The sequence below is a fragment of the Conger conger genome, chromosome 5, assembly GCF_963514075.1.
Source record: "Conger conger chromosome 5, fConCon1.1, whole genome shotgun sequence".
NCBI lineage: Eukaryota > Metazoa > Chordata > Actinopteri > Anguilliformes > Congridae > Conger > Conger conger.
This window is the reverse complement of record NC_083764.1, coordinates 7,757,973-7,778,033: the sequence shown is the minus strand read 5'-3', so window position 1 is coordinate 7,778,033 and position 20,061 is coordinate 7,757,973. Positions and strand designations below refer to the sequence as shown.

Sequence of the window (20,061 nt, the reverse complement as noted above, 5' to 3'; positions counted from 1 at the left end):
AACCAACAAGTACTATACAGTATTTACAGCATTCTGATTGACTGATTCAATTGATGTGTATATTACAGCAGTACTGTGATTTGAGAAGTCTCCAGAAAAAGCAGATGTATCAGTGCACATTTGTCTTTGACTCACTACAGGACCAAGCGGTTACCTCACACAGTCACACAGGGGGAAGGGGAAGAATGTTTACACCTCAACAGGAGGATACAATAGTTGGGATGGTCATTGTCAACAACAGCATCAGGCTAAGAGAAATACGCAACAACATAACCGCAGACAAGATCATATTTCCAAACATTGACAGTGTAAGCACTACAACCATTTCAAGAGTGTTACAGAAACATCAGATCAGGATGAAACAGTTGTACACTGTCCCCTTTGACAGGAACTCTGAGGGTGTCAAGAAACCCAGGTACCAATATGAAGTTTATGAAGGTATATGTGAAGGTTTAGGACCACCACCCACATGAACAGATGTCACTTCTAGATGCAATGAGGCTGCTGGGTGTATGACATAACAGTGGAACACATCCAGGGCTGGATAAGGCATGCAAAAAGATGTTTTCCTCGGTGTATAGCAAGAGATAACATTCGGAGTGATGTTGATGAAAATCTATAGCCAAATGCAGAGGACAGGATAGATGGGCCAGGCCAACAGTAGACTTCTGATACTGATAGGCAGACAATATATGAGCGAATTACTGTATATAGTGGAAATATTGCTATTTGGTATGTATTTGTTATTGATTGTAATGTATTTTGAGTAATTGATTGTATTGTATTTTTCTTTTCTGAATTACAGTATATTGCACCGTGAGAACAAACGTCAAAATACTGTAAACCCTCTGAAGAATACTGTTGCTTTTGTGATTTGTTTCTTTATCATATATTGTTTTACATTACACAGTAAAAATTGTTATTCTGGGTTTCCAATATAGTAAAACATTCATTCATTTACAGTTTACTGTAAATTTCCCACACTCAGTCATGACATCTATTATGAGAGGCAAACCAACAGATCAAAAGTTTCTTTAGCTGCTTGAAATATTTGTGGATGCAAAAATAGAGGAAAGGGAAACACATAATATATGTATTTAGCAATGCTCCATGTTGTTTGTGTTTTGCAGTTCATTGAACATTGAGTGACAAAGTAGTCTTATGGGAGAAAGCATATGCTATAGTTCTGGCAGCATGAGTCACTTTTGGGTGAAATATTAAGTGTTTTGGTGGTTGAAGTGCATTTTGCACCAAAGGTTAACTGATGTGCTCAAGTGCGTGTTTCAAAAGCACACTGTGTGAAGAGTTTTGAAAAAGTGGACATGGTATTGAGACAAGTGTGAAAACGATTGTAAAAAACTGTATTGCAGCTACACTGGGGATCAAACCACTGGCCCAGTCATGTACCTTAACCACTACATTACAGGGTCATGTACCTTAACTACTACACTATAGGATCATGTACCTTAACCACTACACTACAGGGTCATGTACCTTAACCACTACACTACAGGGTCATGTACATTAACCACTACACTACAGGGTCATGTACCTTAACCACTACACTACAGACCACGTAAGGGGAAAATGGACTGTTTTCATGAATTTACGAAGGACTGAGAGAGAAAGTAGGCCATAGCAAGTTGTGTTTTTCAACCTAATTCAAATAAATATACCGGTTAATCATTTAGAAATGATATTGACCCCCTTCTGCCACCGGTTCCCACCGGATTCATCAACGGCAGCCGTCAGATAACTGACGCAAATTCTGCCCCAGTGAAGACATGCATTTCACATTTACAGAGCGGCCTGTAGCGTAGTGGTTACGGTACATGACTGGGACCCGCAAGGTCGGTGGTTTGATCCCCAGGATGGAGCCACAATAAGATCCGCATTGCCGTTGAGCCCTTGATCAAGGCCCTTAACCCTGCATTACTCCTGGGGAGGACTGTCTCCAGCTTAGTCTAATCAACTGTCAGTCACTTTGGATAAAAGCATCAGTCAAATGACATGTAATGTAACATTTGCTTTGTCTCCACATTTCAGGGCACCAGAATTTTTGGGACACAGCAATGTTATGTAAATGAAATTAGCCTTGTTTAGTATTTTGTTGCGTATCCTTTGCATGCCATGACATTGATACTAAAACTCTTTGGGTTTGGGGGCGACATTAGCAAAGAAGGTAAGACGCCTAACCCCACAATCAGCCAATCGCCGTTGGTGAGTGTGTGAATGGGTGAATGAGAAACATCAATTGTACAGCGCTTCGGATAAAAGGCAACGCATTGTCTATTTTCCGAGGGTGAGTGCGGAGAAAGAAGTCCGTGTGTCCGCAAATAATGTTGATAAAATGTGCACGACTTCGTAACGCAAATATAATGAAATGCATGAGGCAAAGGCTACTAAATAATAATGCCTAGTTGGGGACAGCTGGCTATATCTGACGGCACTGAGTATTTTGTGAATGAATCGTTGTATTGACAGCCTACTCAAGGAAAATCAGGGGAAGTCTCTGCCACTGCTTAGTGATTAAAAAGGAATTGTATTCATCATTAAACACGATGCGACGAAGCCGCGTGTTCATTTCCGATTGATTACTCAGATCATCGAAACATTTAAAGAAATCAGTTTGAGATCAATGATTGGTTTAAAGGGAGGTTTTGCGCCCCACTCTGAGCTCCCGAGACGCCACTGCTCAAACCACCGTACCGCTGCCAGATCTCTAAAGTCAGTACTTTATTAGGTAGACCTGTTCACCAGTTTGTTACTGCAAATATTTAATCAGCCAATCACGTGGCAGCAACTAAATGCTTAAAAGCATGCAGACGTGGGCAAGAGGTTTAGCTGTTTTTCAGACCAAATGTCAGAATAGGGAGGAAATGTGATCTAAGTGACTTTGACTGTGGAATGATTGTTGGTGCCAGAGTTTGAGTATCTCAGAAATTGCTGATCACCTGGGATCTTCACACAAAACATTATCTAGTGTTTGCAGAGAATGGTGGAAAAAAAAACAAAAAAACATCCAGTGAGCAGCAGTTCTGTGGGAAAAACAGCATCTCTGAACACACAATGTGAATAGGCTACCTATCCTGTTGCACACCGTGGGGCAGACTGACTGACAGAGCACGGTTTGCACCTATGGCGTTTGGGAAGATTTAAAGGCTTTAAAGTATGAAATATCATTATTGATTAAGGCTACGCCCCCAAGGCCCCCACCGAATCGGAGCAAACAGACGTTGAAGCCCGTTTGCAAACCATTGCACACTGTTGGGAGGAAACACATCATCCAAGGCAGCAACGTGGCAAAACATAGCAACCCGTTTTGTGATTGATTGATGTACCCCCAGGTCCAGTTTATCAGAAAAACCCTTCCAATTCTAGTCTAGTTTTTTTTTGATCGATTCTCATGCATTTTCTCCCACGCTGTTACACAATGTTTGCGATTCCAATAATTCAATTTAGTTTTTATATATCACTTGAATTTGGGGGGGAGGGGGGGGTGTTACTGGGAGTAAAGAGGGAGGTCACATGGCCTTTCTGGAGCCTTGCCAGCTTTGAGGGATGCCTGTCCGGGGATTTCCTGTCTGTCATCTGCTCGTCAGGAGGGATTTAAGGGGGCTGTATGCACTCCTGTGTACTCAGTGCTGAACCCGCATGTCCACAACATGGCACTGGATCAGGCCACCTGCATTCATCTTCAGGAGATCCATCAAACTGAGCAGCTTCACGTGCGAACACGAACACGGGCAAAAAATACGGATCTGAGTGTTCCGGGCCACGTTTTTTCCCGGAAGCAGGATCAGTGAGTTAGCCGGATAACTGCACTGAGTTAAACCCAGAACAGCTCTTGTTACTTCAGATTGTGGGAACAATCGGAAACTATTTTGCTGTTTTTCCAACTGAAACACATTTTCATCATATATTTCCTGTATTTCACACACACACACACACGCACACACACACACACACACATATATATATATATATATATATATATATAATTTTTAATTTTTAATTATTATTTATTTTATTTCAATACACTTACATAAACATGGTTTCCTAGCCATCTGAACAGAAGGGTTTGGGGTGGTTAGGGTTCTTCCATTTGGGGAAAACCCTTCTATTTTTTTAATCACATGGAAGCAAATTCATCATTATTCACCAGACAAAATGAAAAAGGATGAAAACAAGAAAATGTCTTTGAAACCATTTATGACAAGAAACATATTATAGTGGAAAAATATGAAAATACAGAAGACTATATTCATGAATCTGAAGAGTGAAAAAATACAGTGCTTTTATCATTCATATGGGAGAGAAACTGCCTCTATTAAAGGGCAATAATTCAATAAAAGGATGAAGAAAAGTTTATTTCACTGGGAACTATAACTTATGTGAAACCCTAAATGCCTGGTTTTATCATTTATCATTCGGACGGAAGACATCTTTATTCTGGTATGAAGCTGGTATGAGGTTTATGAATTTAACATATGTTTGAAAACAACTATGACTGGAAAAATGTAAAAAATACAAAACTGTAGTTTTATGTCCACAGTCCTGAAATCCTGCTAAATCTTTCTTTTTATCATATCATTCAGATCATATCGTTCATAAATCACATTTATTCAACAGCTCTAATGAAGTTAGTGTATGAAAATATGTTTCGTTTTATTTTTGGATCACTCAGATTTTTCAGGTTGTTTGAGGTCACACTATAGCCTAGCATACATTGATCATTGTAATTCATTGATACATTTATGTCGTGTTTTTTTTTTGTTTTGTTTGTTTTTTCATTAACACATTTATTTATGTTACGCAGGATGTTATTTATAAGTTACAAATTAGCATTAGGGTTAGTTTTTAGTTTTTGATTAAACTAGGGGATCATTCCACTTTTCGCAGGTCACAGTACCTAATGTTTAGCTAGAGGAAACACCTAGTCCTTACCTATGAATGATACAGAACTCCATAAACATTTAATAAATCAGAAAAGACGCGCTTTACGCGCTAGGCGCACGACGTAGATGCCAAACGATTGGAAAGTAAAATCTATTTTAATCTGGGTTAATGTACATGACCCAAAACGAATTTATTTAATCCAAGGAGACGAGACAGCAATATAGTAACGTGGGTTCGTTTTGTCAACTGGGGTGCTAAAGCGTAGAATACTTTATAACGACTTCGGGGATGTATTTTCCAGGGTGAGTGTGGCAATCTCCCCCGATCGGTGAGGGAAACGGCCCCTCCTTCTTCAGATTCTGATAGCTAACGTTAACAAGTTACAGTCAGTAGCTCTGCTTTCTTTCCACGGATAGGACTGCGCCGCCAGTCCATAGCACGCAAATCATGAAACATGTGGAGCGGATTTTCGACGAACTTGGACATTTTAAAAGGTAGGACACCTACCGATAACCTGCAAAAACACGTTAACTAAATCGCATTTCGTATGCTTCGTATGAGATTAAAATACATATTTTTTCCACCAAGGAAATTAGTTGAGGCCTTAACTATTTACAATAATGCAGTTAAAATTCAGTTCGTAATAACGATTTTCTTATCAACATAATAAACAAATATGCACACAAAATGTACTGAGATGTTTGTTTATAAATTATTAATTTGTTATTAGCCTATAGGCTAATCAAGGCAGGACTGAAGTTTAAGCTTTTAATGTAGGCTATTCGATGCGTATGCTACTATCTTAAGAACCTTTTTGTAACTTCCCCAGTTCCTAAAAGGTGTATGTCTGTGTGTGTGTGTGTGTGTGTCTGTGTGTGTATGTTTGCGTGCGTATGTGGCAACTTTTCGCGGTTCCGTGTTCCGTGTGCTGTATTGTAATACGCATTTGATTGAGGTAAATCAAGCTATTTGTCCTTTTAGTTTGTTCTGTAAAACTTTTACCATAATTATACTTTATTGTCTCCCGTGGGAAATGTCGGACACGTCGATGCTGCGTAAATGCTCTGCGCACCCCAGTGACAGATCCCAGTGAGGGAACGGCCAGATTCTAAACGTCTGGAAGGGTGGAAATCTAAGTTGAGAGTTTATACCAATATAGCTACGGTCTTTACCTAGATATAGCCTGGATTCGTTCTAGTGGGCTAAAAAAAACTTTTGACTTTAGGCCTGTAGGGTTTTCACCCGAACGCCTAGGCAGCCTTTCGCTGATTTTCCACCACAAAGATGTTCACTGGGACTTGAACTACCCTGATGGAAAGGAGGTTTTTCTGTCAACAGATTTCAGGCGTGTTTGTATTTTGGTGCCGTGTTCCAGTCCATTGCTTGCGGGATCCATTACCTGGCGTCCGTCTTCCTCGTGGAGACGCCAAAGTTCCTCTGCGCATCTCCCGGCAACATCACTGGCGTTCTCTATGGCAACCACAGCGGCGCAGTCCTGGAGGATATCTGGCCGTACTACAACCGGGGTGACGGCACGGTGGTGGTGCAGACCGCCGGCGGGGAGCAGTGGGAGCTGAACCAGTGCAGGAGGGCGCTGCGGATTAACAGCACCGCGTTCGAGTACCTGTTCGACGGCAATAAGACGGTGCAGTCCTGCATGGGGAACTTCGTCTTTGACCGAAGCGGCGTGGAGCAGAGCATCGTGACGGACTGGGCGCTGGTGTGCGAGAGGGAGTGGCTAGCCAAGCTCTGCCAGCCCATCTTTATGGTGGGGGTGCTTCTCGGAGCCGTCCTCTTTGGAGACATCGCCGACAGGTAAATCAGACGTCTTATAGGCCTATAATAGTTCCTAAAACGTATACTGTAGGGCTGGTTTCACAGACACATATTAAGCCTAGTCCAAGACCTGGCTCATCAGGTCTGACCCATGAATCCAAACCTGACCTTGGTCCCCCCCCCCCCCCAGTGCTACTGATTGGGCAGACTGTCTTCAGATTTGACTCCCAGATAAGAGGGTGGAAAACCAGCAGTTCTCTGCCATTGAGGGCCGTCAGTTGCTGATTTAGTCTTAGGTTAATTTAGTCCTAGACTAAATTCTAATTTGAATGGAGACTCTCTGTACAAAACTCATTTTAGTCCAGGACTAAGCTACATCTGTGTCTGTGAAACAGGCCCATAAAGCCCTCCATATGACCATCTTGAATCCATTTTCCGCTGGGAGGGGGTGGGGGATGCTAAAGCCATGGGCCTGGAAAGCCACAGGGTCTGCTGTGGTTTTTCCGCCTTAAGGGGGGGGGGGGGGGGGGGGGGGGGGGGTGTTGTTGTCTCTTCTAGCATATGCTACGGGAGCTAACCTACTGGAGCTGGGATTTTTAGTTCTGTGGAGGACTCTTATTTTGAAGGATTTATAATCCTAATAGAGCCAATGCTAAAGATACTCTGTAAATATTCAGTAAATATTTTAAACTATCTGGGCTAATTGAAAACGTACACTGAAACTGAAATAATGGTTTATGTGAACTATGGCTTTCATGTTTTCTGAGTAATGGGAAATATTTTATACGTGCTGAGCAAAAAGCTCTTTATTTTCTTTCCTGCACAGAGTTGGGAGACGACCAGTTATGATGTTGACCAGCGTGTGCCAGTTTGTGTTTGGAGTCAGCGTTGCCTTCTCGGGAAACTATTACATCTTCATGGTCCTGCGGTTTCTTCTGGCCATGGTGAGACAAGGAAAAACAAGGCTTTTCAAAGTCACTTCGTACATCCAGAGTTTACCCAAAGATGTAAAAAAACAACAACGCAGAGGTGCCTTCAAAATCGTGTCCTGTTTAGTTCAGTTCATCCCTTTAAGGCTGCAAGACCAGAACACACGTCATTAGAATGTTCTTTACAGAACACTCTAAATGCTGATGCAACAATCACCATGGGTAATTGAAGGCGACTTGAGTTCTAGAACAGTGCCTTTTGAAAAAAGAACATTCCAGAAAGCTTACTCCATTTTAACAGCTCCATCTGCTTGCCATTTAGAAGCATTTAAAACCTCTGGTGTTGTCCTCCGCCCCCCGCCCCCATCCTCTTCCCCTGTCCCATTCTACCATCTATAGCAGCTGTCACATTTCCCAGAACCTTACAAATACAACCCCCAACACCCCCCCCCCCCCCCCTTCCCAGTGCCCAGATTGCTGAAACACCGTGCAGTTAATCACGCATGTGCCATACAGAAACTCCCCCCTGAAGTCACTCCAACCGACCTTTTATCTGTCTCTGTTCTTCGCACACAGCTCTGCCCACAAAAACGTGTGGCGTTAGTGATTCTGTACGACCGCGGCTCTCCCGAAGTTGGAAGGGAAACACGAAGCGTGACTTATCAGGAGCGGGGGCGAGATAGAGCGAGCGCCTTTAATTCTCACCCTGATTGCAAGCGGAAAACATTGTGCAACGCGAGTAGCCCTGGAAAACAAACGGCAGGATGTGTGCTTTGGTTGTACAGTGTGGAGAGCGCGGCTCTTCCTGTGTCTCTGTGATGTGTTTGCTATGCTTTCTGCTCTCTGACCCTGGCGGAGGAAACACGTACTGCGTACTGCAGGTCACCGTTTACAACAAGGTTACGTGAACTAATGTACATCTTAACTAACTAACTAACTACTGATAAGTATATCTGTACAGCTTTATTTATGTATTTGTACATAATTAATTAATGGATAACTGAATGGTTTATCCGTCATCTACGTATTGGAATTAAAAATAAAACTGTAAATGTATTCGTTAATGGTTCAATAATGAGTGTATCCTATGCTTTGATAATGTGTAAATATTCATGTAACTAATACATTACTTAGTAATCAATTCATTAATGTTAACGACTAAATTAATTATAACCCTTTTCTCAATTTGGTCAATTCTTCATATCCATACGAACACGTCTTTAAGTATGAAATTATGAAATATGTTCTCACCAAAGATTTTTCTTCCTGCCACTTCCTGGAAAATGAGATTTGACGTCATTGTGTACCAGTGTGGGCGTGTATTTAGATCAAGCAACTTTCCCCTACAGCTCTGCTTCCCCTCCTCATTTAACGTCAATCAAATCCACTCCCCGCCCTCCAAACCCCCGCCCCCCCCCCGCCCCCGAAAAGATCCGTTTCCCTCACGAAAACATCACACTGTGGAAGCTAACCCTGCTCTCCCTTCCACTCCAGCCCGTCTCTAAAGATGACCCTGTTTTGTGCCCGTAGCGTAGTGGTTAAGATATATGACTGGGACCCGCAAGGTCGGTGGTTCGATCCCCACAATAAGATCCGCACAGCCGTTGGACCCTTGAGCAAGGCCCTTAACCCTGCATTGCTCCAGGAGAGGACTGTCTCCTGCTTAGTCTAATCAACTGTACATCGCTCTGGATAAGAGCGTCAGCCAAATCCTGCCATTAATATGTAAGGTGATGTAATGTGCCCGCAGGTGTCCAGCGGGTACCTGGTGGCCGTCTTCGTCTACGTGACCGAGTTCACCGGGATCAAAGTCCGCGTCTGGACCTCCATGCACGTGCACGCGGCCTTCGCCGTGGGCGTGATGGTGGTGGCCCTGGTGGGCTACCTGGTGCGCGTCTGGTGGATCTACCAGATCATCCTCAGCCTCTCCACCGTGCCCTTCCTGCTGTTCTGCTGGTCGTTCCCCGAGACGCCCTTCTACCTGCTCACCAAGGGCCGCTACGCGGAGGCGCAGGACCTGCTGGACTCCATCGCCCGCTTCAACGGCCTGCCCGCCACCCTGAGGGTGGCCGACCTCATGGACTCCGACGCGGACGCGGCGCTGGTCAAGGCCCCCGGGCCGCCCGCGGAGAAGCCCGCGGAGAGGAAGTACAGCATCCTGGACCTGTTCTGCACCTGGAGGATGGCCTGCCGGACACTCATCGTGTGGTCGGTCTGGTTCATCGGGAGCCTGGGGTATTACGTGTTCTCGCTGGGCTCCGTCAACCTGGGCGGAAACCAGTACATCAACCTATTCCTGGCAGGTAACGACAATCGTAATCATGCTAATAATGACAATCGCGATCATGATAATAATGACAATCGCGATCATGCTAATAATGACAATCACAGTCATGATGATAATGACAATCGTAATCATGCTAATAATGACAATCGTAATCATGCTAATAATGACAATCACAATCATGCTAATAATGACAATCGTAATCATGCTAATAATGACAATCGCGATCATGCTAATAATCATAATCACAATCATGATAATAACGCTTCCATAAAATGAGAAATGAGACTGAAATGGCCACACAGATATTGTACAGTGGGCATCAGGGTTGCGGAGGCTAGCTCAGGACGTGAAGTGAAAAAAAACACCGCAAGGAGTTTTTTTTTTTGAACAAAACAAATTGAATTTCCTGAATCTATTGAGTTAAAGTCTAATTCGCAGTAGCCCTGTTGTGCGGGTCGCATACCCGCGCAAGATAAAATGTAGAATAAATGAAGTCTTTGAGAATGAAAGAGGGGGAGTTTTGCAAGAAGCGCGTGCGCGACAGAATGCTCAGCGCTCAGACGGTTAGCCCTGCTCCACCAGCAGGCGCGGCCGAGCGGGGTATTTTTAGCTCCCGGCTGCACGGTCCGTGTAAACAAATCTCCCCATGCGGCCTTCTGCGGTTTGCTCCGTTTGTGCGTCCAACTTTAGAATTAGAGAGGCCTCTATGAGCCAGAGACGTTTGTGGCAGCAGATTAGACACTCACCGAGCGCTTTATTAGGTAGACCTCTTGTTAATGCAAGTATTTAATCGGCCAATTATGTGGCAGCAACTAAACGCGTGAATTATTAATTGGGCATTCATTCGTTAGTTTTAACCATTTTGTGGCAGTGTGTCTTCCTGGCATCTTAAAGAAAGTTTTAACGCATGACATGAACTACATGAACTCCTTGTTGCCATGACAGTTGGTTGCCACTGCTGGGCACTAGTCCACTGAGGCAGAGAATCGGGTCGCGGCCGCGGTCTGATGTTGTGGGTGTGGCCTGTTGCCAGGCGCCGTGGAGCTGCCCTCGTACCTGGTTGGCTGCTTCGCCATGGAGAGGGTGGGGCGGAAGAAGACGTGCTCCCCTTCCCTCATCCTCGCCGGGGTGGTCTGCATGCTCATCATCGTCGTCCCGAAGGTACGCGCGCGCCCGCCGAACCCCCCGAAAAACACGATGAGCTCACCCTCGCCCGCTCAGGGCTGTCTGCTGTCTGTCTGCTGTCTGTCTGCTGTCTGTCTGCTGTCTGTCTGCTGTCTGATGCGTGGAGTTTCCGCAGTGCCCGCGCCCCCCAATAGACACACGAATAGACGCCAGCGGCGCCCCACGGGTCAAACGAGGTACACTTTGACCTTTGACCTGAACCATACACCGTGGGAAACCCAGGAAAGTATGTAAACCTAACCTTTATATATTTATATATTTAAACCTAACTGTAAAGGAGGAAGAATGTTGAACACAGCTGAACCATATATAAGAGCCCCGTGATGGCCTGACAAGTGTGCTGTACACCAGGGGTACTGAAAATACTTTGAATTGCTGGGAAAAAAAAATGTATCCTCCTTTCCTCCTCTCCTCTTCCCATACTGGGTGGAGGAAAGGAAGATATGTTTTTCGTCGAGTTTTCAGGTGTCCCAGGCGATAAACACCATATCAACGGCCGCACCGATCGCATCGCGGTCGCGCTAGGGCTTGAGCCAACAACCTTCTGGGTCACAGTCAAGCGCCTTAGCCACCACGCTACAGGCCGCCCCTAGGGCTGCCCCCCACATACACGTGTGGACCGCGCCGCAGTTCATGTGGGGTTCTGTTTGTTTGTTGTTCCCTCTGATACGGTATATGATGACACCCCTGCTCTCTGTCTCTGTTTTTAGGACATGGAGCTGCTGGTGGTGGTTCTCAGCATGACCGGGAAGTTTGCTGTTGCCATAGCGTTCGGCCTGATATACCTCTACAGTTGTGAGCTATACCCCACCATCATAAGGTACACCCTGTCTTTTTTTGTTTTTTTGTTTTTGTTTTCCTCCTGCCGCCACCCCCATCCGCCCCCCCACTCTTGGAAGGTCAGCTCTATTTTTATATTTAATACAAATGACATGCTGAAGTCAAGTTACTGTAAGCAAAAAAGAAAGGGTGTAATAAAATATGGCAGATATCGGTTGGTAATAATTAAAGAAACGAGTTGTCATTTAGCTGAAGCTTTTATCCAAAGAGACTTAGGATTGATTAGACTAAGCCGTTTCACAAGTCACGCCCTGTAAATTTGGACGGATTTTCATTGGCCGTCAGTGTTTTTATCGTTTGGGGCAGCCGGAAAAAAATTGCTCTGAAAGCGGTCCCAAAGGTATCGTTTGTCGCTGTCGTTGTCGTTACAGTTGTGATGTGGACTCCGCCGTCCGCTTCAGTTAGAAGGATTTTTTTAAACGACGTATTCGTAGCTCTCATTACGGTTCTTGGTGTGGATGTGCCCGCTCTGTGCCCATCGTGTGGACTCTCTTCCCCAGGTCTCTGGCGGTCGGCACCGGGAGCATGATGTGCCGTGTTGGGAGTGTGGTGGCGCCGTTCTGCGTTTACCTGGCCGACATCTGGGTCTACATGCCACAGGTGAGTCTGTGTGTCTGTCCGACACGTGGGTCTACCTGACACAGGTGAGTCTGTGTGTCTGTCCGACATCTGGGTCTACATGCCACAGGTGAGTCTGTGTGTCTGTCCGACACGTGGGTCTACCTGACACAGGTGAGTCTGTGTGTCTGTCCGACACGTGGGTCTACATGCCACAGGTGAGTCTGTGTGTCTGTCCGACACGTGGGTCTACCTGCCACAGGTGAGCCTGTGTGTCTGTCTGTGGGTCTACCTGACACAGGTGAGTCTGTGTGTCTGTCCGACACGTGGGTCTACCTGACACAGGTGAGTCTGTGTGTCTGTCTGTGGGTGTACCTGACACAGGTGAGTCTGTGTGTCTGTCTGTGGGTCTACATGCCACAGGTGAGTCTGTGTGTCTGTCTGACATGTGGGTCTACCTGACACAGGTGAGTCTGTGTGTCTGTCTGTGGGTCTACCTGCCACAGGTGAGCCTGTATGTTTGTCTGACATGTGGGTCCACCCACCCTCTCTCCCTCTCTCTCTCCCTTTCCCTCTCCCTCTCTCTCTCTCTCCAGGTGATCGTGGGCGTGCTGGCGTTTTTGATCGGCATTCTGACTCTGTGGCTCCCGGAGACGCTGGGCAAGCCCCTGACCAACACGCTGGAGGAGGCAGCGGCCCTGGACTCCCCCCGGCAGGAGGAGGCCCGTCCCGGGGAGAAGATGGAGCTCCAGCCGGCGGTCCAGAACGGCGCCAACGCAGACCAGCCCAAGGTCTGAGGGACAGGGGCCCGGAGACGCCATCTTACCCCACTTTCACGTCACGGAGAAAAGAGCATTCCTTGCGTTGAAGAGCGGAATTTCTGTCATTGCCAGATCCTGCTTTTGTTTTTGTTTAGTTTTTGGATGCGTTTCTTGGAATCCGAGGACCGGGGAGTGAGCTTTTTTTTTTGCGCACCCCAACTTCACTGGACGTCTCGACAGGAGGCTGTGCAGAGAGAGAGAGAGAGAGAGACATTTTAATGGACATGAAGCAGGATGGCGACTCATCGGGGTGGGCAGGCCTTTAAGGTGCTGTGTGTGCGTGTGTGTGTGTGTGTGTGTGTGTGTTTGTGTGTACATAGTCAGAGAGAAAGAGAGAGAGAGAAAGTATGTTTTGGTATTACATTACATTATTACACTATTACACTATCAGACAGATGTGATTCTAGTCACAATTACTGATTCACTTTTAAAATGCTGAATTAACAGAAATCTCACACTACCTGCATTCTGTTTTTCTAAGCAAAGCATAGATCCTGCTGGGACTGGATTGAAATCCAAGCGATATCATGATTTACAATTCCTGAAATATGTTGTATTCTCCGCTCGATAAGTCCATGATAAGCCATTTGGGTGAAAGAAATAACATTTAGTTCCGTCTCAGTGGTAACCAATCCTGTTCACTCCAACTCTTAACGAAGCACACGCAATGGAGCAGCTATCTTCTGTAACTCTTCATTTTACAGCGCATTAATAACCTAGTATTTTACTGTATAAACACCAGGTTCTTATTAGGAAAGGATTTTGTTTTCAGAGGTAAGTACTGTGAAACAGGCTGTAAAATGTACTTACCTAGCTCTTACATGGCACTTAATGAGTTTGCTTCATAGTACTTACCACAAGTAATCAAAGCACTTACCTAATAATTCACAAGTAGCTGTGTACTTACCCTGTAACTACTCGGTAATGAACAGGCTGTAAAATAAAGCGTTACCCTATCTCATAGCTAGAGCCAGACAGAAGATAGTTACTGTAGCTAGGAGATCTTGTTGAGCTGCTAGTTAGTATTAGAGTCAGGTGTGCCCAACTAGGGTTGAAATGAAGAGCTACAGGATGGTAGAACGGGGCTGGGAACCATTGCTGTAGCTAGGTGCTCCACATCGGTGGTGGTTGAGGTCACTTTCCCCCTCATCAATGTAAGTGCTTTCAGTGTCTAGAAAAGCGCTATATGAATCTATCTATCCATCAATCCATCTACCTATGTATCTATCTATCCACCTATCTTTCTATCTACTCTATATCCTGGTATCTCAGGGCTTCAGTTCACCTGTCTCCTTCTCTAACAACTTGAGTACATTTTTTTGCAGTTCTTTATTTAAAAAACGAATACCTAAAACAGGTAGAATTTTAAAAACCCGTTTAAGGTATTCGCACAAGGTATTTTCAAAGGTCCCATATTGTGGAAAGCAACATTTCCCTTGCTATTTGGATTACGAAGGAGTTGTAGGTGCTCTTAAAACCCTGTGAAAGAACGAAAACGCACAGCCCGCAAAGAAATGCAACCAATCCGTATTATCCAGATATCCTGTTAAACAAGCTGTTTAGCCTTCTGTAATTGTACGACGTCGCAACCAGACGCCGTCCGCCTTCAGCACGGCCGACCTTGGGCCAATCCAGGAATTGGCACAGACGCCGTTCAGACTGTTGCGGAGCTAACCAGCTACAGGTCGGAAGGGTCGCTCACAAACAGTTAGGCAATCGGAACGTTGATATTAATAAGCCTTAAAGACACAGTCGCTAAAACAGCCTGTTCCTGGTAAAGCTCATGAGAGGCACCAGAGACTGGAGGTAAAACTTGTTGTAGGTACTTAAAAAAGACAGACATGTCTTGTTATGGATATCAGGGCCTAAAATTAAATACTGGAAAGGTGTAAAATATGGGCTCTTTAAAAGACATATGATCCCCTTGAAAACATTTTGTTGCTAAACACATTTTTATATGTTGCACATGTCAGTAATTTAAGCTTACTTCAGTGCTGCTCGGTGCTGGTTTGTCTACATCCCTGAGGTGAAACCAGCTGCCTGGTGAAGTTGTTTATCAAAAAATAGAACAATTAAATGGCAGAATATGCTCCAACAAATGCTAAAATGTTAACTTCCAGATTCTGGAAAAAACTCAATGAAATGTATGACTTGGAATAAATAAGGCATCATTTTCAAAAACATTTTTGGGTTTGTTTTGTTCAAATTGTCATTTATTCAAACAAAGCTATGCTCAGTTTAAAATTTTGTATTGTTTTTATGAATATTGTGAATATTAATGAATTGTAATTTCTCAGTTTGACAAGTTTGTTTTACATGTTTCTGCTCATGGGATAAAATAATAAGCAAAATAATAATAAATATGAATGTTTAGTATTTTCTTAAGTGGTGCTGATAAACTTCGCCTCAATGATTTCTGATAAAATGAAGGTGTATTTTTGATATTCAAATTCAAGTAAATAATTATACTATGCACAAACAACCATCCAGGTTGGGGCGGCGTGTAGCGTATTGGTTAAGGTAAAGGACTGGGACAGGCAAGGTTGGGGGTATGAATCCCAGTGTAGCCACAATAAGATCCGCACAGCCGTTGGGTCCTTGAGCAAGGCCCTTAACCCTGCAGTGCTCCAGGGGAGGATTGTCTCCTGCTTAGTCTAATCAACTGTACTTTGCTCTGGATAAGAGCGTCAGCCAAGTGCCAATAATGTAATAATGTAATGCACAGCCTGCTGAGCTGTTTTTTTTTCAGCAGGGTAACAATGAGTTATTTGATCCCATTCTCTGTACGCGCTCATAGAAATCTGTGGGGAATACTTTTTATTTCTGTAGGGAAAACTTTGCAGTCTCACACATCCAAGCAGACACACATAACAGATCAAGGTCTGTAACACCCTGGCAGAAATCCAGTTGGGTTTAAAACCATTTCAGTCCCCAGGCCAGTATGAAGTAGCTCTACCCAAATCACAAGGGGTATTGGCTTTGGCTGAGAAGATTGAGAAAGTAAAAAAAAAAATTGTAGTGGTTTAATAGGGGCTCAAAACAATAGTATAGCAGCCATTTTGATCGGTTGAAAAGGTCGAGAGTGCCGTAATGGCACTTTGGGGATTTGACAGTAGTTACGTTTGAGTGCAATCTTGGGACTGAAAGGGTTAAAAACATTTTTGAGCAATGCAAAGTTTATCTGTATAAATCCATGCAAGCTTTGAGCGTGTGCCAAATGCCTATAATGCGATGAAAAGTTTTGAAACTTATTTTCAATCAGAAATTTGCGACCAACTCCCCACTCACTTTGTCAACACATGCGCTATGCCATCGCATGTGTCGACAAAGCCCTCTGCTGGAGCGTGCACTGTTCCCTTTTCAGGCATTTCATGAAAATCGCAGTTAAGAGTTCAAATGCGTTACGCCTGCCAGACCGCGGGCCCTCGAGGGACCGAGAGTCTGGATGTGGAAGTATGGAAAAACGTGAGCGTATTTTTCGAAGCTTTTTCTTTCGCCCCCACATGTGACTGGATATGAAACAGGCAGAGCTGAGGTCATCCCGAGGGCAGGAGAGAGAAATTATGAGAGCTTCTTCAGATGAGAGAAAGTATGCTGGAGGAAGGCCTCTTCAAACAAGTCGTCCTACAGGGTCCAAATTCTCATGTACGGGGTCCAAGTTCTCATCTACAGGGTCCAAATTCTTATCGACGTGGTCACTTCTAGCACTTGGAACTGTACTTGCCTCTGGGGTTCTTCGCGTACTTGTCCCTGGTTACTAGCACTTTGTTGTATGTTGCTCTGCCAAATGCCTGTAATGTAATGTCATCCCCTGATTTCATTGGCTAAGTAATACTTCTCTCCCTCTCCACCTCAGCTGATGTGTGGTGAGAATTCTGGCGCAAAATGGCTGCCGTTGCATCACCCTGGTGGGAGGTGTCTCTCCCTCATCACTGTAAAGCACTTTGGGTGTGAAGAACGCACTATATAAATGCATGGAATTACTATTATTATTATTATTATTATTATTATTATGCCATTTCTTCAAAGGAGAGCAAGCTTAGTCTCTGGCCACAAGCGGTGCATCTGTTTTGGAGCTCCAAGCTGTGGTCACTTGGTTTTTCAGAGGCACACTGTGTGCTCTTCATCAGCAGGTAACTGACACTGACTAACTGACTTAACATCAAAAAGGGGCACTTCATTGACCTTTAGACACGTTCCCGCTAGCGAACGACGAACCGGGCGAGACACCTTGCACAACTCCACTGCCGAGGATCAAGCTGACCTGCAATCCCATCTCCGGATAAACTGCTCTCCGATCATCCATCTAAAAAAGCAAAAACAAGTCTCTTTATGACAAAACATGGTGACCTATTTTAAACAGATGGATAGACTGATAACATTGGCATGGTAACACACACAAGAGGAAAGTAAAAATGACACAGCTCAAAAATGTTTGTGGTCTGGAAATAATAAAAAGTCCTTGGGACAGAACTTGAAAGAAAATTTAAACACACTTTTGCTCTCTTGCATCGATTGCCTGTCAAAATGTATGTAGAAAATGAGGAGATATGTACAGGCACCCCTGGTCACAAAACATTTGGGTGGTTTGAGTAGCTGAGGAACAGCTGATCTCCTGGGATTTTCACTCACAATAGTCTCCAGATTCTGCATTGCAACAGATCAGAAGAGCACTCAGAAAGGATGTGGCTATCCTGTATTTTCCTGATTTGTTCACACTCCAAACACCAGACTTCAAAACTATTACCTCAGCACATTGAGTTCTTGTTTTAATTTTTTATTATATTTTAAATATGCATGATACCCTGCGTGAATGAGACAGCTTCGTAGTTGCTGTAAGGTGTATTTGTTAGGAGGAGGTAGGCTACTGACACCTATAGGCTTCAAGTCTTTATGCTAAGCTAACACATTATGCTAACATGGAAATTGAGCCAGTGAACAAACAAAAATAAACATCTCAAACAAGTGTGGGTAAGTTGGAGAAAAGGTATATTTTCCAAAATGTTGGTGTTTTCATTAAAACGCCTACCCGAATGAATGTTGTTATCAAACAATAAAAGCCCTGTGACCTTTATGATGATATAAAGAAACAAACACAACATACGATGTGAGCTTATTTTATAGACCACCCATCACCAGAAATACTTAACTGGCAAATTAGACCTACCTTGTGTGGACAAAAACATTGCCCTCACTGTTACAATCAATCATTGTACAATCCCATTGGTCTTTTTCTTTATTGATGATATTATTAACCAGATGATCCTATTAACCAGAAGAAAAAAAAAGTAAAAAAAAAAAGGATTATGACTAGAACATTTCTCTCCATGTTTACCATGTTTTTGGTAAATATGCAGATGAGTGAGTTATGTAACATGGGACATTTAGGCAATGAAATACACGTTGGTTGAGAGTTAACGATAAGTTTTGATCAATACTGCTGTCTCACCTTTGAGCCTTTCAAAGGTGATGGAGTCCAAAAATCGAGCAAAAGGTTGACGTCTAGATTAAGCTGGTCCCCATGTTAGCTTGGCCTTGACCAACACCTTTGTGCCGAAACGATCAAACACTCCCGCAGATAAAGGTTTTGATTATGGCTATTGCTGCTTAGACTGGTACATGAAGTACTGTTACAAATCCATGAAAAGTGGCAAAATATCAGTGCTGCATAGGCATGGGGTGTGACTGAGTTATACTGTGTGTGTGTGTGTGTGTGTGTGTGTGCGTGTAGGATTAAGGTCAACACTATGCCTAAAGAGAGAAAGTGGTACCTGATATTCACGGTGATATTTCACTTTGACTGCCACAGCTTAACAAGTTCATTTTGTTCAGACTTGCTATAATTTATTCAAGTTAAGGACAAATGTTGATTATAACCCTGTTCCAGAAAGAGGGCTTTGGCATCTGACAGAAGGAATTAGCAGGATCTTCACTTCAGGGAGGAGGGGAGGGGTGACTAGGCACTTTGAAACCCAGCAGATACACTCAGTGACCACTTTATTAGGTAGGCCTGTACACCAGCTTGTTAATGCAAATATTTAATCAGCCAATCATGTGGCAACTAAATGCATACAAGCGTGCAGACGTGGTAAAGAGGTTCAGACCAAATGTCAGAACGGGGAATAAATGTGATCTAAGTGACTCTGACCATAGAATAATTGTTGGTGCCAGAAAGAGTGGTTTGAATATCTCAGAAACTGCGGTATGCAGAAGAACATCTCCGAACGCACATCGCTTCAAACCTCTTAAGTGGATGGGTTACAGCAGCAGAAGACCAATAAGTAAATTTTTTAAAAAAAGAAAAAGTCTCATAAACACTTAATAAACGGCTCAGTGAGTGCATGTACCGGAGGTTTTTGGGCTTCTGCCGCTGTGGAAGATCACAGCGTTTCCCAACGGCAGCCTGACAGCGATCCAGTGGACAGGCACCTGTCGGGACAGTCGTCGGCAACAGCTGTCGCTCTGCCAGAGTTTTATGAACCGCCGTGACGGGTTCGCGAGCAGCGGGGACCGTTCGTCGAACGCTTCGGATTCTTTCAACAGCTGATCCTCATCTCAACTGCTTCACCTCAACTGTTTACTGGCGGACAGTTTTACTGCCGACCTGCCAAAAAAACATTTAAAAAAAAAAAGCATGCCAAAAGCAGACTAACCGCCCGGCCGTTAAAAGGGTAAAAGCGCTATCGCCCTACGATTCTCCAGTCAAGGTGAGCTCTGCTCCTTGATGTCATATTAACATATTAAAATTACTTTCGTATAATTGTAT

General features: G+C 44.1%; 1 protein-coding gene across 1 annotated transcript; it reads left to right on the top strand.

The window, feature by feature from the left end:
• The first annotated feature begins 5,282 nt into the window (after positions 1 to 5,282).
• Positions 5,283 to 15,478, top strand: slc22a16 (solute carrier family 22 member 16). Its single transcript, XM_061242315.1, has 8 exons — positions 5,283 to 5,393; positions 6,238 to 6,714; positions 7,502 to 7,619; positions 9,355 to 9,907; positions 10,925 to 11,052; positions 11,787 to 11,896; positions 12,417 to 12,516; positions 13,071 to 15,478. The coding sequence occupies exons 1-8, from the start codon at positions 5,347 to 5,349 to the stop codon at positions 13,269 to 13,271; spliced, it is 1,734 nt and encodes a 577-aa protein (XP_061098299.1). The 5' UTR covers positions 5,283 to 5,346; the 3' UTR covers positions 13,272 to 15,478.
• Positions 15,479 to 20,061: the final 4,583 nt, after the last annotated feature.

Bases quoted from the DNA above. Each gene is read 5' to 3' on its own strand.
- slc22a16 (XM_061242315.1), top strand. From the start codon at position 5,347: ATGAAACATGTGGAGCGGATTTTCGACGAACTTGGACATTTTAAAAG. The intron at 6,715-7,501 runs GTAAATCAGACG...TTTCCTGCACAG, and splicing joins TTTGGAGACATCGCCGACAG to AGTTGGGAGACGACCAGTTA. The intron at 11,053-11,786 runs GTACGCGCGCGC...CTCTGTTTTTAG, and splicing joins TCATCATCGTCGTCCCGAAG to GACATGGAGCTGCTGGTGGT.